Raw genomic sequence first — 24,560 nt, forward strand, 5'->3', positions numbered from 1 at the left:
ATATAAAATATTTCCTTATTTGAAAAAGGCTAGAATAGACAAATGCTGTACTTTTCCTTGTTATCACATCCAATTTCTGATAAGTTTAAATACCCAATTATTTGATTCTTTGTTATTTCCATATCTTTCTCTCAATGGAATTTGGAAAGCAAGAAATTTTGGATGCGGTTACTATGCATGCCAAGCCCGTACATGTAGAAATACAGTGTTTCTTAAGAGGATTTTTTAGATGAATTTTTGGACTTAATTTTTAAGGACATGTAACCCCTAACATGGAGATCGTGAATATGAAAAAATCAATAAATTTTAAAAGTTAAAATAATAATTTTATAAATAATAAATTTAGATCCGGTGCTTTACACTTCTGGACCGCATATGTAGAAATGCGGCCCAGCCCGCATGAAACAATTTTCCAAGGGTTTTTGGTATTTATTTAGGCTCCGCGCGACCCAAGAGCCATGCATGGTCCCCAAACGGGTCACGTACAGGGCCCACCACTTTGCAACGATGCGCTTCGAGCATCCTCTGCGCGCCACGTGGCTTTTTCTCGCTTTATTTTTAAGTTTTTAACCTCGCTCTACGTAGACGCTCTGTCACTATCGAATTCCAGATTTCTACTTTCCCTTTAAATCTCTCTCTAAACCCTGGTTTTTCCTGCAAAATAATGGAGATTTTCCCCTCTCCATTCGTATTTTAGTGTTTTCTCCACTTCGAGGTGCTTTACTTTGGGGCTTTGCTGTTTCTAGGGTTGGGATTTTGCAGTTGATTTTCATCTATGGAAATGAGATCTGGAGGGAGAAAGCTTTCCTTTGATCTTCTGGCCTATGAGAACTCTGGTGATGAAGAAAGCTCATTGTCTCGTTCGTTTTCAGATGCAGTGAGAGAAAACATGGTGGACAGTGACCTAATTTCTTCGACCAAGCAGCATCGGCGCAAGAGAAGGTCGAAGAAGAAGAAACCCAATGCTTCTGATCCGGGTTTGGTCAGAAACGATCTTCATCCAACTGTTGATCCCAGGGATTTTGCAAATGGGGAATGTGCTGACCGAGAAATAAACAGAAATCGAGAGTTACATACTTTGAAACATTCATGCCATGAAAATGGCGCTGATATGAATGGCTTGGAAGTGGAATTTAGAATTAACGGGATATCATCTAGTGTTTCTAAAGAATCAGAGGATTTTGCAAATAGTGAGACTGTTTATGAATGTGTTGATCAAAACTTTCAGAAATTGTCGGTAACTGGTGTTTCTACTATAGAATTGAGGCAGAGACCAGTTAATGGGAGTGTTCTAGAGCAGGTTCCAGAGATGAGTGGGCCTGCAAAGACGGATGAAGAGTCAGAACTAGAAGAGGAAGCAAAACGTCCATTGGAAACCGTCCCTTCTCTGGACTGGAAAAGCCTAACGGCCAATGATTTGTCTCGTGAGTTCAACTTGAACCAATATTTTTTTCTGATACTTTACTCTCACCAGCATGTAACCATTTTCTATGTATTACTGGTTCATTTGCCATAGGCTCCTGCTCACTTATTCATATTTAGCTGCCTTAGTTCTTGAATATAAGAGGAGATCTAATGGAGAACCCTAGTTTTAATTGATTTGTGGTCCCAAGGATTCTAACCATAGAACCTGACAGCTTGTCTGATTGGTAAACTTCATTTGGTGTTAATGAATCTCGGAGAATATTAGAATGTCAAGTTCTGATGGTTGAATGGTTATATAGTCCAAGAAATTATTGGAACTTCATATTGTATTTATACTCAGAGTAATTGGTGCAATGAATCGACATCAACTCTAAAATGAAAGAAGTTTTTGTGTGACCAAAAGGGAAAATGACACAAGCAAGACTGTTATTATTAACAAAAATCATGTCATGGAGCACAAGAGTTCACTCAATTGTGCTGGGAATTGCTGAATTTATGTACTTTTGCAGAATTGATCATATCTGGTGTTGCTGATTTAGTAGGTCTCTTCAGCTGATTCAGCTGATTTGCCAAATCTAATTGGCTGATATGTGATGATTAGCCTTTATTTGCGAGATTAGGTGGCTATTTGAAATACAGACAAAGTGAATTTATAGAATGTTTCCTTCTCATGCAAAGGCAAGGAGTTGATTAACAAACAAGGTGTTTAAACACTTCCACATCAATTAAGCACTTGTACACTATTACTCCTTTGGCCTGCTTCGTTGTGTTGATGGCCACCAATAAACTGCATTTTTGTCGCTCACATTTTTTGCCCCTTTGTTGATGTTGAAAATCCTTGCTCATTTACAGGCAAATAATTTCGTGAAAGTAAAGGAAATTAAAAAACAACTACAAACAGAACTCATACAATCCTAATTTATCAAAGTGCAGGTTAGAAAACACACCACTTGCCTACCACATGGTCTTAGGCAGCCCCTGACCAAAACTTATTCTATTCATACATACTGTGTCTCTTGTTTGCTAAATCAACTGGTTAGCTTGCTGCACCCAATTGGGAAGCTTTTATGGTGTTGTTCTATTTTCATCTTTTGTCAATCCACATTGCTCTTGCTATTTATTTAGCTCATGGACATGTACTGAGGAGAGAGAGTTTCCTTTAATTTATATAATCTTCTGTGCCTTGGAGCGATCCCATCCTTCACTGTCAATATCTCCTTCCATTCTTCGAATTGCTACATGCCTACCGTCACGTTTGGTTTGGTTCTGACCTGATCCCTATGTTTGGTGCCTAGCATAATTACTAAGACTAGATGACTAGTTGTCTGACTAGTCGCACAGTTGACCCATGCCTTACTCAATCTGCTCCAAAGCAAAATTCAGGTTTAGAAAAACAGTCAAAACCAATGTGTGACAGGTCGGACGTATTGGCTTTGACTAGTTAGATTGGCGTAACAAAGTTGGGCAAGGTTTTGGTAATTTATTTCATATTTATATACTATTAATCCTATTTTTTTAATTGCTATGTTAAAGTTCAATCCAACTGGTTTGAATGGCAATAAGCCAATTTTGATTGGGCCATACACCTCTTTGGTTTGGTGGCGGTTCGATTTTGATAGCATTGGTGCCTTTACCTAGCTTTGGGACATTCATGCTCGCACCATGAGCAAGTGTTGAATTCTCCCCAAGGGCCCAAATTTCCTAGGATATGCAGAGATAGCATGGAACTGGGGAGAGAAAATGCTGTCCAAATACAATATTTCTATGGGTTCCAATGACGGACGATGATGATGTGTCATGATATTATTGGATTATTGGATATTTGAAAGGACCTTATTTATCAATGTTCTCTTTTTATGTAGGACGTCCTGTGCAACATGTGTGTTTGTCCTCGATAATGGTACGAAACATTTTTTGTTACTTTTGAGGGAATCATACCAATATACAAGTAACGCATACCGATATCTATAATAAATGTCTACCAATTACTCATGTAACTTGGATGAATTGTTACCAAAATTCATACCAATAATATTAGAAAGTCATCAAGTATTTTTAGGAAAGTTCCTAAATAGAAATGAGCCAACTATGGGATTTGAACCCAAAACCTTCTCCAAAGAAGGGGCTCATGCTACCTCCTTTGAACAAATCATTTTTGTGACAAATAATCATATAAGAGGGTATAAAGATGACAAATAAGGGAGGGAGGGAGGGAGGGAAGGAGAATATATGCATTACTTGTAGATATTTATATAATTTTTAATTTTGACATCCACGACATGCTTTTGAAAATTAACCGCCAATGTATTTTTACTTGGCCATGAGTACCAATAAATCATAACGTATTTGTTCTAAGAATGTCCCCATATACATGTAGCAATTAAATATAAACTTGTACCATCTGTTATAAAAGCCATACCAAAAAAAAAAAAAAGAAGTAATATACCCAAAAAGTTTTTGACCCTCTCATAGGTACCTGGTCCCATCCCAGTACCTGTAGTAATACCTGATAACTATACACAGGACCCTTTGGTTTTAATTAGTTACTGAATTTCATTGATTTCCAAAATTGACGTACAAGTAAGTATCTATCTTTTCTATATGAAATCGAGTTATGTACACTACGTCCCATAAGTCTTCCATTGAATTCTAAGAAGAAACACTAGAGCTCTTTTAAAATTAATTATGTCTGGAAACTCCTCTTGTGAAAGCATCAGCTTCTTTCTCCCAGTGAGTGAGTGAGAGTTGCCTTTAATTTTGTGAAATGTTCTTTCTTCCTCCACACAGCTTATAGGGGCAAGCCTGTCCCCATTTGATGACATGAAAGTCTCCCTCTATGGGTACGGCATCCTTTCATTGCAGAAGCATGAATTTATGTATAAATATTTTTTCAGTGCACAGTGATCTACTTACACCTTAAACTCTGGGGCCTAGGTCGTTTGACTGGTTGATGAACAAGAGGCTCCATTAAGAACAAGCTGAATGAAACTATAATGCAAGATCAAACAATTGCATTCTTAAAATTAAGCACAAGGGAAACTTCAACATAGATATTAAGCCCCACTAAGAACCACTTCATTTAACATTATTTGAAACTATGTGTGATGCATTACTTTATGCATTGATGTGTAGTATGTATTCTAACTGTCAGGAGTAGTGTTCCTTACATTCCAACTTGTTGAACTCTCAATCTGCTATTGAGACACAGTTAATATATATTTTTTAAAGTGGTGTCACACTTTATATTTACTTCCATGCTCTTAGAAAAAATATTTGAGTCTGTTATATGTTTCTTTTGAATCTCATGTATGACCTCTAAAGAACTTGAACTGATAAAAAATTATCAAGTAGCTTATTTCTAGTGGGTTTTTATGCAGATCCTTTACCAGTGGATAATTATCCATTACAATATTTTATGGGAGAAATATATGGCGGCAATTCTTTACGGAGCACAACATCAGTCGCAAATGAAAAAAAGAGGCGAAGGGTCTACAATACAATGTTCCATGTTCCATGGAGATGTGAATTGGTAATTGTTTTCTCTTTCTTGCGAGAGATTTTAAATTCATTAAGCCATCTAGTAAGTCATGGTATGGACTGTATCCATGAGTTGTAGTGTTTTTGCATTACGTAGTTTATTATTTTGTTATATTAACATAGTTTATTGTTTTGTGATATTAATCACTGCTTATTTCCTTTATGGGTAATAGGTATAAGTAGAAAATTCTAAAATGTTTCCTCTTTGGAGGTAGAATGTGTCATAAGAAGACAATGGCCTATGAGTTATAATGTGTAAAACAATGGCCATATTAGGGTCCTGTCACAAAACATAAACTGGGGTTGAAATCTATATGAAGAGATTACCTTGGCGGTGACAGGATCTCAAGATTTTTGTTCTACAGATGCATTTGTGCATGCTTATGCAATATATTTCTACCATGATCCATTATTCAACTTGCTTTAACCTTGTCACAGACCTGCCAATGCTTGTTCCTCTCCTAATGGTGGTGCTCCCATCTTCATTTATTATTCCGATAAGGTTAATGTGAGCATGAGGCTACTGCCTCATGCCAACACCATAAGTACTCCCTTCCTGACCATCCGGCCCCATCTTTTTTATTGGATTGGGGACCTGGAGACCATTCTAAACCCCTGGTTATCCATTTCAACCCTAGAATTAGAGCTCCTAAAATGGTGAGTAACTGACTTATCTAGGGTCTATTGAAATAGAGTGTCCAGACTGCATATTGAGATGGCATTAAAACTGGAGCATTTTGGGGCTCTTAAGTTTTTTTTTTTTTTAAACGAATCTTGGTCTTTGGGGTCACTTAGATGGATTTTCATATTTTTGTATCCTCAATCATCCAAAAATATGGAGAAATGAGGGGACTGGACAATTTTTTTGGCTGAGTCTTACCAATTATTTTTCCTTCAAATAATGCCTAGTTTTGTGCTCCATGATGTTCGTGATTTTGCATCCTGTGACAGAACATGTCCTTGAATGCCTTGAGCCTCATACATATCCTTGCTGTTTGTCCACATGATGGGCAAGCCCAACAACAATCAGCTCCTCACAATACCATGCTGCTACAGTTATTACCTTATGGTAAGACAGAATTTGAGACCTGTAAGGTTGATTTTCAAGTAATAAAGATGTATCTGTCCTCCTTCCTGATGCACGATACTTCCTAACTTTCATCTTGTTAGTAATGGCAGTGGAGGTGATCGTCTTTAAGGATCCTATTCTAGATGCTAATGTAGGTAGGACTGTCACTCTAGAAAGGTTTTGTTTTTCTCTTTTTTTGTATCATCTAAAAGGCTACATTTACTTGCATCCCTCTTTTTTGAAACCCTTCAACTTTTGAGAGGAATGGATATGTTCAAGGACCCATGTGAAGTGGGTGGTGTCTCTCTTGCCCGGAAACAATGGTTCATTCTTTTCCTCTCTGGCTATCTTGCTCTAATGAAGCAAGAAGGATTTGAAACTCCTCCAGCTCCTAAACATCAGATATCATAAACTACAAATCACAACTCATGTGGAGATGCCGTATTCTCTCTAAGTCCTTTTTAGTAAAGGTGACTGTATTGATAGATACTAGAAACATACAAAACTTTGGCCCCGAAATAAAATGAGGTGGAAGTGTACAAATGGGAATCAAAAGCAAAAGGAAAATCCTCAGAGATACCAATAAGGGCCAAAAATGAGACTCCACTACAGGACGTGGTTAAGTATTGTTAGATACAAAATTGTGGGCGGTAGGCCCCTCTTTAGCTAGGGAATCAACAAGTGAGTTTCTTTCCCTCAATCCATACTTAAAGGTGACCATCAGCAAGCTAGTTATAAATATTTAATCAACGAGGTTTTCGAGTAGTCAAGGGCACGGGGACCGGGATATAACAGTCTTTGAATCCCCTTCCATAAGGAGGGGTGCCCCCATTCAGGCCTGTATGGCTTTAAACCATGAAGAAGGGCAGAGGCCTCTGCCATGGTGGAGTTAGCAGTGCCTATGGAACTCGTGAAAGAGAGCATATGGGATTGGCTCTTTCTAAACACCCCACCAATGCCCAGAGGCCCTATATGGCCTAAGGAACAACTATCAAAGTTAAATTGTTTGGCCCTGAAGTTGGAGGCTGCCATAAGTTGGATCTAGATGTTTAAAGACCCTGGAAAGAAGTGTTTGAGACCATCGTAGCTCAAAATCCGACCGTTACCAACCTTGGAAAGCTTATGTTGCTGTGCCCAGATAAAGACCTCAATCACTTGGATCTTAGACTCTACATTAAAAATCTTCTTGTTGCATTGCCACCAAAGCTCCCAAATAATTGCAAGGATTATAACCCTCAAAAGGAAGGCCACCCACTGAAATGGGGCAGTTAAGTAAAAAGTGCACATGGTTTCTCCTTGCCTCTTATATAAAGCAAATTGGCTAGTTAAAGGGAGACCCTTCTGCTGCAGCTGCTTCTGAGTAAGTGGTCTGTTGTTCACCGCAATCTAGGAGAATGCGTGGATTTTTAAGGGGTTATAAAAGACCCAAGATTTGCGAGCAAGAGTCAAAGTTGAGGCATTCTGGTTTCCACTGCATAACACTCAGAAGAAAGAGTCAACTTAGAATAACCCCTAAAAGGGCAGGGGTTGAAAAGTTGAAAGGTTTTCTATCTACCCCCTGAGCTAGGGAGGAAGGTGGAACTTTCCTTGGTATTTTGCTCGGTGAGGTCTTTCCTGAAATTGGGAGTCCACATTCTTTACGCAGCTATGATCTTGAAGGATTGTGCCACTGAAGCCTCAGCGCGTTTGAAACTACAAAGAATCTTGGTTAGGCTAACTGCTGTGTACTATTACCGACCCATAAGTGCTTCAAAAAGCGGACTCTATTACCTTTCTTGGCCTTGAATCGAATGAATGGGATAAAATTCGCATAAGACAAGCTTATTCCCCTCCAAGCCCTAGAGGCCAAACCATTTGTTCTCCACTTCGGCAGGTATTTAATTCATCTGTGCAATCATCATATCATCATTTGGCTTATCCCAACTATTTGGGGTTGGCTACATGAATCTTGTTCCACCATTGGCCTATCATCATCATGTGGCTTATCCCAACTAACAAGGACCATATTTTAGTCAGATCTTACGACACCATATCTCTTCTCACTACTTCCATTCTATCCATGTCCTTTTGGGCCTTCCCCTTGCCCTTTTAGAGCCTTCTTCTTGAACTAAATTACCTCGCCTAACTAGTGCTTGTTGAGGTCAATGTTGCACATGGATAGACCACTTAAGTCTACTTTCCCTCATTTTATTGCCTATTGGAGCTACCTCTCAGTTCCCTTTGATGTATTCGTTCCGAATTCTCTTTTTTCTTGTTTTTCCACTCATCCATTTTGGCATCTTTTTCTCAACTTCTCATTCTATGAATATATTATTTCTTGACGTCCCAACATTCCGTCCCATAAAGTATGACTGATCGTACAACCGTTTTGTAGAATTTGCCCCTCAGTTTCATTAGCATGCGACAATCATATAAGACTCTGGAAGCACATCTCCACTTCGTCCACCTAGCTCTAATTCTATGTACGTTTTCCTCAATCTCTTCATTCTCATGGATTATTGATCCGAGATATCAAAAATAATATAAAAAATAATAGGATTCTCATTTATGATCCTATTATCACTGAACTTGCATTAGATATTATTTTGTCTTAGTTTGGCTAATTTTAAAACCTTTAGATTCTAGCGCGAACTCCAAAGTTAAAGCATCTCTAGTCGCTTCAGTTAAAGCTATGTCATCCGCAAACAACATGCACTATGATTCCTCATCCTGTAGATGCCTAGTTAACCCATCCATAACCAAAATAAAGAGATAAGGACTCAACGTTGAGCCATAATGTAGGCCTACTGTCACTGAAAACTTACTTGTCTCTCCGCTAGTTGTCCTTACACTAGTTAGTGCTCCCGCTCCCTCGTACATATTTCTCACCATGTCAATATATCCTCTGGAGACTCCTTTTCCAACTCCCACCAAATTAACTTTTTAGGTACCTATCGTATTCTTTCTCTTAATCAATAAAGACCATGTGAAGGTCTTTTCTCTTCTCCTTAAACTTATGAATCAATTGCCTAAATAGGAAATTAGCCTCAATTGTTAACCTCACTGGCATAAAACCGAGTGATTTTCTGATGCACTCGTTTTATGTCATAGTAGTTGCTCAATCACTCTTTCCCATAGCTTCATAGTGTGATCCCTCGATAGTTTCCACAATTCTGTGTCTCCTTTGTTTTTGTAAATGGATACCTTAGTATTTTTCTGCATTTGTCTGGCATTTTCTTTATTCTCAAAATCTTGTTGAACGATTTTGGTCAACTAAGATATGCATATCTCTCTTAGGCACTTCCAAGCCTCTGTGGGATACCATTTGGTCCTAAAGCTTTTCCTATCTTCATCTTTTTGAAAGCATTATTCATTTTAGAAATCATGATCCTACGAATGTATCTATGACCTGTTACGTCATTTATGTCAAAGATTCCTCATAACGTTGTGCTCCCTTGGTGGTCATCATTAGCAATATTTGAAAATAAATTCTCCACCTTCCATTGACCTCATCATCCTTCACCAAGACCCTTTGATCCTCACCCTCAATGCATTTAACATGATCTAGACCGCTACATTTTCTCTCTTCCATTTTTGCTAATTTGAAGACATCTTTGCACCTGCTCTTTTCCCCAGTTTATTGTATAGATCATCATATACCTTAGGTTTATCTTTACTATTATTTTAGTAGTGTTCTTCTTGGCATTTTTTTTTCTAAGTTTTGATCATTTATATTCCATTGCCAAGCTTTGTAACATGATCATTTTTCGCTAATAGCCTTTTGAACCTCATTACTCCACCACCAAGTTTCCTTATCTGAATGTCTTTTCCCTCTAGATTCTCCTAAAACTTCTTTTGCCACTTTCTTAATACAATCAGCCGTCTCATTCTACATAACATTATCTTTGTCATTAGAATTCGATTTTCCTTCTGTTATCAATTTATTCCTAAAATAAGGCTATTTCACCCTTTTAAATTCAAGACCTAGTCCTTGGACACTTATTAATGTCAGTCCTCCTTGTCCATCTCTTCATGCAAACATCCATAACCATGCGTGTATGTTTCGTGACCAACCTCTCTCGTAGATGACGTTATAGTTTTTACATGATGGTCGATCTGCCTTCTTAACTAGACAGAAGTTTATCTGGTTTTATATGTTGCACTTTTGTAAGTTATTAAATGTTCATCTTTTTTTTCTTTTTCTTTTAAAGTAGGTGTTTGCTATTGCTAGGTTGTAAGCCATAGCAAAGTTAAGAATAATACCACTTTATTTCATTTTGTTCCCCAAATCTATCCATGCAATCTTTCATATCCTTTGCTATCTTTTCTTACACGGCCATTTACATTTGTTATTCCTTGAACTAGTCCATCCATGTCCTCTCAAAATTGTCTTTTAATTCTAACCTCAAATCCTACATGTGGCACGTAAGCATTAATTACATTAATTGGCTCCTCCCCTAACACAAGTTTAATTAGTAAGAGCTATCACCTAGCCGCTCAACATCTATTATATCCTTTAAATCTTCATCTAGTATTTCTATTATTATTCTTTCCTATATATTAGAAGTTTATATCACTTAATTGCCCCTTTTCACTTGGTTTCCTGTAGGCAAGCTATGTTAACTCTCCTTTATCTCATTGTATCCATTATCTGCACACTCTTACCTATTAGAGTTCGTACACTTTATGTAGCTAGACAAATCCAATTCTCTTGGAATAGCTTCTTTACCCGCACTCATCCAAAATGGCATGGGACCTCTTGCCAACTTATCACCGCAACCGGGCCATTGGTTCAGGATTCATGAAATTGACATCGCAAAGATTTTATGCTGGCTGCCAACCTAACACAACCCTCCTCCTTTTTCCAGGCTTGGGACCGACATGACCAGCTTTGGATCATCCATGGCGGAGTTTGATTCATCCATGCCATATTTATGGAAAATCACTTGTTGCAATAAGGTGTCCATCTCGACTTGCATAATGTCATAACCATTTCCCTGAAGAGTGATTGCACAGTTGTAGAGTTCTTATCTGCAATGCACCCTTAGCTTTGGGCCTGTAAGCCATCTCCCATTTAACCAACTGGAACTTATGAGATCCACTAGTCCTTGGCCAAGGGAAATTCCTCATGTTCAAGCCTCTTAATCATATAGCAGGCATTCCAAAGATGGATATATTTGATAGAGTGAGATATTATAGAGCGTTGCTTTAAGAACAGTTTTTCTCCCTCCAAGTGACAAAAACCCATATTTCCTGGCAACAAAATGTTGCTCGAATTGTTCCACTACATTATCCCCCAAAGCCTTATGATTCTTCCCAATGTATAAGGGGAGACCAAGATAGTTGCTAGGGATGCTATCAATACACACTCTATCCTTCTAGCCAATTGTTGGGTCATCTTAAGGCCAACAGACACTCCATAATGTTTGATTTTGTCCATGTTTATCTTAAAGCCCACAAAGACCTCAAAAAAAATCTCAAGAATAACAAGTTTATCCACTTGTTCTTATTTTATGTTGTAGAAAATCAATGTGCCGTTTGCATATTGAAGTTGCGTGATGGAGGGACCCCTTTGAGGGGTCTTAAAGACTTTAAGGGAGTCACTAGCATAGAACTTGGAAATGGAAGTCCTGAATACTTCAGCCCATGTGCAAACAAGAAGGGGGATAATGGATCCCATTAGCGAAGACCCCTAGTTGCTGGGAAGAAACCTTTACGAGACCCATTTAACAAAACTGAGAATGTCGAAGAGGACACACAGCCTTTGCTCCCCGGTCCCACGAAGATCTCTAGGTACTTGTATAGTCCTGGACAACTAATATCTTCCGGTTTGTGTGCGTGGGAGCTGCTCAAACAAGGAAGAGTCTAGTCCGGTCTGAATTCAGGCCCGGCCCGCCCGTCTGCTGCTAGGTCCAGGAATGGCACCAGGCGAGGGCGCCGCTATGCCCCGCAGCTTTGCTGCCTGCGGCCGGCCCACAGACTATGCAAAAGAATCGAGGCCGGGAGGTCTCGTCACGTCCAAAGCCGCCCCCACCCCTTTGGTGATTGACCGAACAAATAGGCCTAGATCTATGCCCCTTAATGAATCGAATGGTCCTTCAACCTTCCTTTGTCCAAGCTCTGTATCTGCCACTGAAGCCCATCAAATATAGCACTTTGTCTAGGACTGGTCTTATGGTTTTTCCCCTTCCAATTTAAGGACTAGACCAGGATCTTGGCAAGGTGCCGATAGTGGACACCTGTGAGCTATAAGACCACCATCCACAATCTGGCGATATTAAACAAACGCCCCTAAGAGGGAGAAATAGTATCTTTCATTACCTGCTGCAATGTTCGAAATTGCAATTCAGCCTCCGAGACGGCTAGGCCGATTTATTTTTTTGGGGTGGGGAGGGGGTTAAATCAAGCACTACAAACTCCATGCTTTTTCTCTCACAAGATAACATGAGGAAAAGACGAAAAAGAAATAGATAAGGAGCTTTTTTAAAGTTGAGAAAGAAAAGCATATAATTTTGAGAAAGAGATGTTGACCTCAGGAAAAAATGAGTAACTTTTTTAATGACGAGAGTGAGAATCATTTAATGTTGCGAAAGAGAGAAGCAAGCTGTGGACCTCGAACTCCATGCTCTCTTTCTCTCTAGATGACACTCGGAAAGAAAAAAAGAAAGAGAGAGAAGAAGAAGCTGTCTTTTTTTTTTTAATATTGAGAAAGAGAAGCAGTGAACTTCATGACAGTTTCCTATCTCCAAAAGGTATTTACTCCGTGGTCTTTTTCTCTCTCTATATAACATGACAAATGCTCTGTTTCTCTCAGATGAAATGACACCTTTTTTGTCTTTCTAGAAGTCACTAACTTCATACTTTTTTTTTCTCTTTCTAGATAACATGACATGTGATAACAATGGCCTGAATGTAGACGGCGGTCATTGCTATATCTATTTTTTCCAATATAATATCTATTTCTGCAGCATGTTAATGTACAAAAGAGTTTGAAAAATAATCATAGCAAAGAAAAAAAAAGAGGAAAGAAGAGAGTGGCATTTTTTGAGAAGGTGGCACTAGGTGGAGCAAGGCGCCCCTAGGTAAAACGGCCTTTCTAGCAAGGAGGATTTCATTTTCTAAGAAATCAACCAAATGGTACAATGCTTGGAGTATTTCAGTTTGTAAGAAAGGCCTTTCTAGCCAGGAGGCTTGATCAGATGGGAGGGAGCAAAGTGGAAGGTTAGCTATAAAGGGCTGACATGGTCGGAGGCTGAATATAGCTTCTTGAAGTACCTTATAATGATCCTATCCATAGTTGTTGGAGGCAAGAGCAGGTTCTAGGAGCGGGATCAATTTGGGAAATGCTGAACCGCCATAGGGTGGAAGCGCCCTGGGCTTAGGATCGACATCCATACATTCAACAAGTTGGGCTATAGCCTAGGATACCTGGGAGCGAGATCCCATGTCACTGGGGTCAAGGTTTTGACTTGGGGGGATTTAAGTTCAACTATATATGGAACAAGATCAATTAATAGTATATATGATAAAATTAGGATCAAGCCAATGCCTAATTGATCAATTATCAGACACTTTAGCTTACTATGAATGCTATAGTTATAATACTGCAAACTTTACTTTAATAATACGGTTCAATAATGTTATAACTCATAAATTGGCTCACTACGATATTAAACTATAGTTTTTTAATGCCATAATTCTAATATACCTTGATGTGTGATATGCACATAGTTTAATATATTCTAAAGAATTTAATCTATAATACTAAAGAGGAGCACATAGACCAAGATCCATTTTATAGGGAATGAGATCCCAATTTCTTTAAACCCAGCTCCCTCTATGATCCTTTAGAGGAATCACAGGATCGAGTTCCTAAGGTAGGACCGTGGCCTTACCCCCTAGGTTCCCGCAACCATGGCCCTATGAATGACAGCAGGTTCTTCCTAAATAGAGTTCTCGGCTCTGATTTGGAATAGTTTTGTCTGTTCTTCAGGAATTAGCAATTTTACGAAAGAACCTAGTATTTCACTCCTTCGGCCACTTCATCCCTGACCTATGGTACTTGTGGATTTCTTCTTGTTTGGGAAGGCATATTCAAGCTAACCCTACTAGCCCTCTCCTCATCAGAGTAGTCCCTGCTGTCTTCGAGGATGTCTAGCAGCTCTAGCTCACTAATATAGTGCATGATCAGGTTTCTCTCATGGAAGTTTCCATGAAGGGATCAAACCCAGGACTCAAGTTTGCCGTTCAACAATTGAAATTTCCTAAATAACTGAAAGCAGCCCTCCCTGCCCTCGAGAGAAGCCCACCCAGTTCAAATCAAGTGATGGATACTTTGATTTTCCGTCCAGGACAGTTCAAACTTGAGAGCTACCTCTCTAAAGTTATAGTCCACTCCATCATGGATCTCGATCTCAGGAACCTCACCCGAACTGATAGATCATTCCTAAAGTATGAAATATTCTCCTCATACCCATGCATAATCTGGAAGTAAATAGCACTCCAACAATTATTATCTGGATGATGGTAATTAAAATTTGTCATAGCTCCCACATGCTGTGTGCTTCTAGAACTTCCACCCTTCCAAATACTTCTCTTGGTACCTAATTCTGGTCTTTATCCATCTGAAGTCTCTTCAACTTTCTTGCAGTTGAGGCTGGAACTGTGAACATTTGAGAGATTTCCCCTTCCACAAAGTGATGCTGGTTTTAAACTGTCTTTGCCAATTACTAGCGTCTTTGCCAATTACCATAGGTTATTGCTCAGGTACCACTACAAAGTATTCTAATTTAAAATAGTCGGAGTTTTACTCATTTGATCTATTGGAAGTGCAAATAATTGAATTTATTGCTGCTGCATTTCTCATGCATATTCTAGGTAATTCTTGTTTCCATTAACGGCTAAAGGGCATGTATGCATGTAACATATGGTAGTTTATTCTGTCTTGTTTTGCACATGAAAATTGGTTTATCATTGTATAACTTCCTAGATTATTACACTGATATTGTGAAATTTGTGGCAGCTGATAGATGTTGGCTTCTTTGTTTGTGTGGATTCATTTCTTTCACTGTTGACTATAATGCCAGCTAGAATTCTAATGACCTTTTGGAGGTTTTTGAATATCAGGTGAAATCTCATTCTCACTGGTTGGATCTTCCCTCTTTCTTTGAATGGTTTCTCTCTGGTTGAATCTCATTCTCTATGTTTTGTTGGAAACCGTGGAATCATGTGTGTTTTTGCATGTTTGCTGTGAATTAGGACTCAGCTAACTTAATATTTTTCCAATTTTCTGCATAACTATTAGTGACAGTGATATGGTTTAAGGTTGTAATAATCTTAAAGAAAAGTAATCACATTTATGAGGACATCTCTGAGTGCTGGTTATTAGAACCCTTTATAAAATATGCCAAAGTTTTATTGCACCATACTATAGCATCACCCTGCATTTGTCTGAAGCTTCTTTGATGATATACTGAGTCATTTGGAGCAACTTTTGATCAGTTACTATTCTGATGTATGTCCTATCTGAAGTTGGTTGAGAACTTAAAAGAGTACAGATACATGTTTTTGCTCTCTCTCTCTCTCTCCCTTTCTCAGATGTACATGCATGCACATGTACATAAATGTTGTAACGTGTTTGTGGAGGCACACGTCTGTAAGTATGTAGGTATGTATGTGTGGACGGATCATGGATGCATGCTTGTATAAGCCGGTGTATTCTATATGAAGTTGGCGTTCAGGAGCACTGTGTGATAATATATTCTTCTTTATGCTTTCCCCATGGCAGTGAAGTCATAAAATCACATGATATTTCCATGGTAGTGATGATTCACAAGTCACAAAATTGTAAAATGATCTGACAACGATTGTGGCAGGCAGTTCCAGAGACCTCGTGCAGCGGAATTGTCTGATTTTGGCTGTTTTGTCGTTCTAGTTTGTGGAGTAACCCTTTTACAGGCAACAGGTTTACTCTAAAGAGTCCTTTGGAATTTTATTATGTTTTCTTTTTGACTGCTGTTTAACTATTTCCTTTATTAAGCTACTTTTCCACTCCCCTTTTGTGCTTCAGATATCAGTCTCATTTATCATATTATCCGTGGACAGGGTACACTTAAACTTTATGTGGTTTATAATGTGTTAGAGGTAAGAAACGAACTTGATGCTGATTCTGTATGTTTTTGCAGTAAGGATCTTTTTTCTTGATATTAGTGCCTGACCAAACTATGGAATCGGGTTTAATGTTTGTTCATGCCAGATATTTGATAAACTCTGTCAATCTTTCGGTGCGGATGCTGTGCAAGTTCTGTTTAGCTCAGCAGAGGGAGTCGCAAGTTGTTCACCAGAAAACATGACATTCGAGCTATTGAGATTCATTCTCGACCAATCAATCGCTGTTATTGCGTTTAATATCCTTGCTAATATTTTTTCCTTTAAATTTTGGTAATATTTGTTCTATTCATTGGGCAAATTTCATTGACAATAAATTCCCAGAAGCATCAATATGAGCCCTTTTATATCTCTAAATTGTCAGTCCATCATGGAGTGTTAACTTTATATCTTTTGGCTTCCGAGAGTTTTTGCACTGAACCAATGTTCTGCTAAATTCCTGTGGAATTATTAACTTTAAAATTCTGAAAGTGTCAAACACAGGGTTTCACCAATATTCCCAAACTACCTTAGAATCAAAGTTTATCGTGTTGACATGTTTTTCAGATATTCATGGTTCAACCAAGTAGCCTGGCACTTGAACGATTGATCTGCTTCACCTATAGACTTCTTTTTATATATTTGATTATTTTCAATGAGTTGCATCTGCACTTGCTTCATAAATCTTTTCAGGGCTTTCTGATTAACTAGGAGTGTGATAGAGATGAAGAGCTTGGGTGGGGGTTGTTTGGCTCTTTTGAACTTGTTGACCTTTAATATACTTTAAACATGAGTGAAATTTTCTTACTTTTTTGAACTTGTTGACCTTTAATAACAGTTATATACTTTCAAAATGAATGAAATTTTCTTGGCGTATACTTAGTATCTTACTATCTTTATATTCTTGTTTTCCTGAACTAGACCTACTTGTGCATTCATTTGTCTTGTTAGCTCAGGCAATCACATTATCCACCTGCATTATAGCCCATAACAATGCATTGCTTGCCCTACTAGTGTCTAATAACTTTGCTGAGATTAAGAGCAATGTTTTCAAACGTGCCAGCAAGGAAAATCTCCACAAGTTGGTATATTATGGTGAGAAGCCAGTTTCTGTAATTATGGGTGGTGCACATTGTTATTATTTTTGTGGTTGTCAAAAAGTTATGGGCATGACAACTATCCCTATATTCTTTATTTGGCCTGCTTGCAGAGCTATTTCCTTGGTAATTCATAGATCCTGGCAATTGGGATGCTTTTCAATTTTTCATATGTTATACCTCCTTAGCATAGCATCATTAACTTGCTGACTTTAGCCTCAATGTTGAGTCCACTACAGCTGTTGCTTGAGTTTGTTAACCTCTATGTACATCCAAGTCATATATAATTTTTGCCAAGTGTAATTTTTAGTCATGATATATGTATAGGTAATAATAAATGTATTCTGTGACCCTGGTTCAGATGAAATTGAAAGCATTTCTATTAAATTTTTTGAATCATCACTTCACCTTCCTCATTCTACCAACTTGGATCATACTAATGGAGTTGACTCGTCTCATATGGGCTTGACTTTTCAAGTTGTGTTCTCGTACGGGCATGTCTTGAAAACAGTAAATATTGTCACTTAATTAAATTCGAAATGAATTTCAATTCATCAATGTGTTCAGTCCAACAATATGAAGAAATTTGGTTTGTTTTTTGCTCTTGGACCTCTTATTTTTGTAGATTGATATATAATTTCCTCTAATTGAATGTCGGACCTAATTTGCTTTCAACCTTTTTTCATAGACTTATCTATAAGGAAAAGAACCTTCCTAAATCAGCTAACAATTTCCAATTCTAGATCTTAAAATCAATATCATGGTGAGTTCAGGATATTGAGCCCATCTCAGAAGTTTTAGGACCAAACTTTATCTCCCTGCCAGATGTATTAGTGTACAAGCATACACAAATCTTAGGTTGGACATCCAAATGCGTTTTGAATGTGAAAATGTAATATATTCGTAAAGAAAAAAAAAAGAGAGAAATTCCTGAGTTCAATGGCAGAAATTTTACAAAATTTCCTGATCTACTGCTACTTGTAACAACATTGTCAGTGTGAAATGAACTTAATTAATGGAGCCTTGCTGTTTGCATCTCGTCCAATAGGAGTCTTTAAAACTTGCTTTGAATATATGATTCACCCTAAATTTATTTTTGATTTAGCAATGGACAACATGTGAGATATTGCTTGTGGCTTGGTAATTGAAAATCATCTTTTTGTAGAGTCAATCTCAAGTATGTTATACCTAACTTTTTGTGGAGATCTTTGTGCTCAATGTCTTTCTTCTTAAAGTAGTCCTTTCTTCAGGAAAATAAAAAGAGTGTTAGAAAATTTTCTCTGAAAATTCTGTTTTTTTATGTGATCATGGAGAATAAGCTTCATTTGACATATGCATATTTTTGGTATTCTAGATACTTGGATAGCTTGTTGAGCTCTATTTGTCATTACACCATGGACATATGAGTACACATGTAAGCAATCCCCTAGCTGCGGATTTGGTGCCTGGAAGTTACACATGTTGGAGAATCAGCTATCTTTCAACTGTCCGCCCATTTTGTAGGACATGAAAAAGTCATACGTCCTGGTGTCATATTTTCTTTCAATCTGTTTGTTGGTTTATTCTACATACTCTTGGATAACTTCTACCTGTGCAGGCTTATACAAATTTGCAGTTTTAGGTGGTGATTCTTATGTATACTGTGCTTCTTTTTATTATTGCAGACACCGTGGAGAGGTTCCACATAATGGCATATATTATTTTTGTACTAGCTCAAAATATTTTGGAGGCAGAGGGTCCATGGTTCAATAGTTTCCTAACTGTAAGCTCCTATCCTCTACTACTCCTTGATTACAAGGCTTAGTTTCTCTCATCAACTATGTCTATTATTAACGAGGCTTTTTTTGGTGAATCATTGATATTATTTATAATGGGATGTTTGTTTAACACACGTCTTTTTAAAACAAATACAGAATGCCTTCCTCGTGTGTGCAAGCGAAGTGGCTGTTGATATTATCAAGCATTCTTTTCTTGCGAAGTTCAATGAAGTAAAACCTGAAGCATACTCGGAGTTCCTGGAGGATCTATGCAAACAGGTATTCTCCTTATTTTTGGCACCTGGAAAAGAATAAATTGGGTACAGGAGTCAGAATTTTACCTAGGTACCATTTTCTACCCTGAACGCTTTTGCGGAAAGGATAGCACATTTTGTTTTAAGACCAATTTTGATAATCTTAATTGGCTTTCTTTTTAATGAAGGTAACTGTATGAAATACATTGTTAAAGTGTTACACATAAAAATAGAATATACTGTATACCGTACAATATTGAGAGAAGCCTTCCAGAAACCAAAAGAGGCTGCTCAGTCTCTAAACATGATCAAACAGCCATAGGATAGAAAGAATTGTGGGTGACTTCATCCTCAGGGTGGGTTTAGCAATAGAGATGTTTTGAAAAGCCGTGTAGCCAAGCCATCCGCAATGCTGTTAGCCTCTCGCCAAGTATGGTGAAATGGGATGTTTAAGTGTGGCACATATACTGGTCCAGTCTCCATGGACAGATAGAGACTCTATTGGCCCAATTGTTAGTGTTTTTCAAATACCTTATCAGTGACTAGTGAGGTGCCCCAACTTATGTCAAGTAGCTTGAGGCCTTGTAGGTGGAGAATGCATGCCTTGGGCATAGATGAAGTGGCAATGCCAATGGGCCCTGAGGAAGATAAGATTGAGGAACCTTGGGTAGCCCTCTCCTCCCACACCTGCCCTATCTGGGTTGCCATGTGAACACCCGTCAAGATTTTAGTTTCATGGTGCCCAGTTCAGTGGTAGCCAGCATGAGGATCTAGTAGTGATTGCCCCATGAGATCTGGCTAGAGTGTCCCAGTTTAGTAGGATGTCCAAGGTTGTGCAAGTTTTGAGCCTTTGAGCTGTCTCATTCATTCAACCACTTCTATTTCTGTGTCCTCTTAACATTTAGGATGGCTCTCACCTTGCCTTTGAAAGTCCTCCAGTTACATTCTAGCCATACATTTCATAACAAGACAAGGATTGATGCCCTCCAAAGAATTAACCTGTCTTCAGTAGAAGAGGCAAGAAGCAGACCTGGGATATTTGTTAAGTTGTTTCGGGCACTACATTGTGCCCCAAATTCTTGTAAAAGTAGGCTTCGTATATGCCCTACCATAGTTACCGGGATCTTCTATGGGGGGGTCACTTTTGCTCCAGAACCTCGATCCCGCGCTTCGGGACACGGTATCTCGATTAATGGGGGATTCCTTGATAAGGGGAATCGGGGAACTCCATCCAATTAATGGGATCGAGATCCCTATGCCAAAAATCATGGTTCCGAGTAAGCAGAACCATGATTCCACCAACTTGGAATCGAGTATCCTCTACTTTGAGAGTAAGTTTCACCTGCACATTTTTGGTTCATATACAATGGAGATTGGATCTCCAATTTTTTATGACCCACAAACTTTCTGACTGCCATGATTTCTTCCATATTTTACAATTGACAACTTTATATATCTTGTGAATCATGACTTATGTCTAATTCCAAAGAAAGATAACAAGAGAGGGCAAGGAGAGAGAAGCAAGTATATGGAAGGAGATACTCAAGTTAGTCGCATTATGGTTCATTGAGGAATTTTGCAGTCCCTTCTGGTGGTTCAGGGTGAAAATATTTCTGAAGTACTGAGCTTGTGGATGCCAATGGGTATGGGCATCCCTGACTGTTGGGTGGTTGGGAGGGGTGGGGCCTGTTTAGTTAGGTGCATTTTGCTTCATATAGCCGGGGTGCGGCGATTACAGATGGGGTTGCAACAGGGTTCTGGAGGGTAGAAAATGGGGTATGGGCTAGATGAGGTTTATGCGAGGACACTTGACCATTAGTGGTGGACTGGAGAATAAGAGCTCAAACTTAATTGTCTTTGAAGAATCAACTGTAGAAATTCATTGAGATTTGGATCCATGGTTTCTGTTGCCCTTATACTCAGTTGTTTTTTGTGTTGTTCTCATATTGTCTTTGACATAATCAATGCTGCTTATTTTAAATTTATCGATTGTGCTGATCGAGATTGGCCCATAATCTGTTTCGTCACGGGTCATAATTGTTGAGTCTTTTGGTCCTGAAAATTGTTAAAGATATTTCACAAAATGTCTAACTCGTACACATACGCATCAATAGCCTGGAATCTCTTACATAATATTCTTTGGTTTTCACCTTGGCATACATGTTATTCTCTCTCTTGTTAACTCTTGATTTATTGAGCTTGTTGATAGATATCTTATTTAATGGTGAATATATGCAGACTCTGGATATCCCTTCTGAAGAAGGCCGGAAGAACTTGACTTTTGTCCCACTTGCTCCAGCATGTGTGGTGTGTTTGTTCAAATCCTCTCATATGGTTTAAACATACATAATTTCCCAAAACCAATTATTTGTTTTTACCTTTTTTTTTAATGAACTCTTTATTTTGATAAAATTATTTCTTAAGCTGTAATCTTTTGAAGGAAGAGTATAAAACCATAATCCACCATGGTCTACAATTGGGGCTACATCCACTTTGTGTTCCCTCAATGGATGATGGGAGATTAACCATACCTGGGTGAATCTCTCCATGGCCCTACTCCAGGATGTCCATTGGTGGGATCCTGTGGTGGATGCAACCTTTGTTGCATGGTTTCCCCTCTTAAGGTGGGAAAGTATGGTATGATCTTATGACCTTAGAAACGCTTGTGGTAGAATTGAAAAAACATGAAACCTATGGTAATTGGTTTGGTGACATCACTGCCATACAATGGGCGGTAATGGAGAGAGTAGATCTAGGATCTGGATGATTTTATGTTCTGGTGTGTCCCATTCTAATTTAGGCTACGACTTGGTCATTTCATGTTTTGGTGAGCCTGACTCCCTCTCTCTACACCCTGTCCGTCCATTGGTCAAATGTTGATGGTACAATCAAAGCGTTTCTATGATCATATGCATCACCACATGCTTCGCTTTCCAGAAAGATGCGATTAACTGATGGTGTAATTTGTTGTTTGGTTGTGGTCCAGGTTATTAGAGTTCTTACTCCAATATATGCAGCTCACCTTCCTTATGGGCCACTACCTTGGAGGCTCTTTTGGATTTCTGTCCTCACTTCCATGACCTATGCCATGCTAGCCATGCTTAAGATTCTTGTGGGCTTAGGCTTGCGCATGCATGCTGCATGGTATGTCAACAGATGCCGGCAGAAAAAGCACCATCTCCACATCGACTGATATATGACAAGATATAGCGGCAATTTTGGTGGTACCTCTAAATTTAGAGAGAACACTCTCTTCCTTGATTGATGCTATATATGGTGCCTCTACCGGCTGGTCCTCCAAATTTTGCAGAAAACACCACCCCTCACCTTGATCAATGAGGGAATAGAAAATGGGCCATTTCACATGGACCCCTAAGTTCGGCAGTCCTCTGTATACATGTTGTGGGCGTTGAGTCTCGTGCTCCCCTCGTGCCAGAGTTGGTGTTTGTTTTGAAAGACATGGCCTTGTTTTAGACATGGTTGAGAAATCGTTTTTAGATTTTTGGTGGTACGTAACATGATCCCAGGATTCTGCAGGTCTTGAATATTTGAGCTGAATGTCAAATGGATAAAATATGAGAACTCCTGTTATAAGTTTATGGATGCCGGAGTTCTAATAAAAATATTTCCAGCAGTTTTTGCAGGAAGATCTCTTCTAGATTGCTTCTTTATATGAGATTCCAATTCCTTTTTCCAAATACTGATTGTATTTAATAGTGTATCTAAGTATCTTGCCAAATCCTTTGAATTCTACTACCGAGTTTAAGCAAGTCCTCTTCCAGTCATGCCCCAAACCTCAGTTTTTTCTCGTCTTATTAATTGCTGAGAACCATTGTCTAGCTTGTTTTGATTTGTGGTGGCTGTTTTTTTTTTTTTGGCGTTTTGGGAATTTATAATTTGATTGACATGAGAAAATCAATACAATCATTTTTGGATACGTAAAAGATTGAGTCTTTATGTATTTGTACGATACTATTTATTTTTGATTTAAGGAGGTTACAATCATCATTGACCGTTAGATTTGAATCGGGTGGTTAAAGAATGTGTCGTTAATTGGGCACAATGTATAAGATAAAATTTTTCGAATGTTGTGACATTTATAGGATTTCGCATCTATAATGAAGATTGTGACTATAAAGAATGTGACATCTATAGGATTTTGCAAAAATTTAAACATTGCTCCGTCTGTGCGTTCAAATATGTATAAATGACGTATCGAGAGAGATCGAGAGAGAGGGAGAGAGAGAGAGGTGCATGTTCTAGATGGGTGAGACTCAAATGGATTTTTTTTTTTTGGTAAAATTCAGTGTATTTCAAAAATCTACACAGAACATACAAGAACTGTGGAGCCCCAATATAAGCTCACTGAGGGTCCAATCGATGCACAGAAAATTACAAGGAATATGGTAAGAGGCAGGGAGGGGGAAAATTAACTAGAAGCCCCTCCTTGGCCAACTTAATATGTATCAAAATTAGCTTCTTTATACACGTGTTGCCAGGTAACTAAGAGGTCTCTGGTGATGAATAATTCTTTTTTGAAAATGTCGTCAAGGCACCGCAGCCAAGCTAGGCCACGTGATTCGATACCAAGAAAATGTTTACGGCATCACCTTCGACTATAAAGTCAGGGCCTAAGGAGGAATCATACTTGCGAAGGCCCTCCAAGAGCGCAGAAGCTTCGGCAAGAGTCGAGTTGGCTATTCCAATAGCTCTAGAGACGCTCATCAAACCCAGCTCCATCCCACAATAGCCCCCTATACCTGAGGGTTTCAGATTCCCCATAGAGCAACCGTCAAAGTTAAGTTTAAGGGTTTTTTTTTTCGGAGGTTTCCACAGGGAGGACCTCATAACGCTGAGAGGGTCGAAATGTAAAAGGTTCAACCGGTTACTGTGGACGTCTGTCTAGTACTAGGTCTTAAACAAGTCACGGTTAGTGGCGCAGACAACAACGAGGTTCCTTACTTTCTCAGCCAGATGCTCGACCGTGGCCCTCTCCTCCCTAAAAATCATGTGATTTCAATCCAAAGAACCCAAGCCGTGGCAGCAATTGTAGCTTTCCACAGCAGTCTCCTTGCTTTGGGCCAAGGTGATGTGTGGTAGGCTTGGAACAAATGGGCGATAGAACTCGGGCTAACCCAGGTCCAGTTGAACTAGGACATAATGTTACTCCAAAGTGCCTGAGAAAAACCAGTGTAGAAAGAGGTGTTCATTTGACTCTTCTTCCTCCATACACATAACACATCTATCGGGGTTTGGACTCCTTTCCTCTGCAGTTGATCAACTGTTAACGCACTCC

General features: G+C 38.8%; 1 protein-coding gene across 6 annotated transcripts; it reads left to right on the forward strand.

The window, feature by feature from the left end:
- Positions 1–580: 580 nt before the first annotated feature.
- Positions 581–22,911, forward strand: POD1 (POLLEN DEFECTIVE IN GUIDANCE-like protein). 6 transcript variants are annotated; one of them, XR_016053999.1, is made up of 11 exons: positions 581–1,424; positions 4,803–4,954; positions 15,033–15,136; positions 15,890–15,974; positions 16,080–16,153; positions 16,266–16,416; positions 17,084–17,251; positions 18,918–19,015; positions 19,167–19,289; positions 21,503–21,571; positions 22,251–22,911. XR_016053999.1 is itself a non-coding variant. In XM_020662151.2 (11 exons), exons 1-11 carry the CDS (start codon positions 776–778, stop codon positions 22,455–22,457), a joined length of 1,884 nt encoding a protein of 627 aa, XP_020517810.1. In that variant the 5' UTR covers positions 582–775; the 3' UTR covers positions 22,458–22,911. The 6 variants fall into 6 exon arrangements, 2 of the variants coding, with proteins under 2 accessions (XP_020517810.1, XP_088720803.1); XR_016053997.1 differs by having other exon boundaries at positions 582–1,424; positions 15,886–15,974; positions 16,115–16,153; XR_016054000.1 differs by having other exon boundaries at positions 582–1,424; positions 16,115–16,153.
- Positions 22,912–24,560: the final 1,649 nt, after the last annotated feature.

Source organism: Amborella trichopoda, chromosome 4 (genome assembly GCF_054954075.1).
Source record: "Amborella trichopoda isolate Santa Cruz 75 chromosome 4, AtrichopodaSantaCruz75HAP2 v2.0, whole genome shotgun sequence".
Lineage (NCBI taxonomy): Eukaryota > Viridiplantae > Streptophyta > Magnoliopsida > Amborellales > Amborellaceae > Amborella > Amborella trichopoda.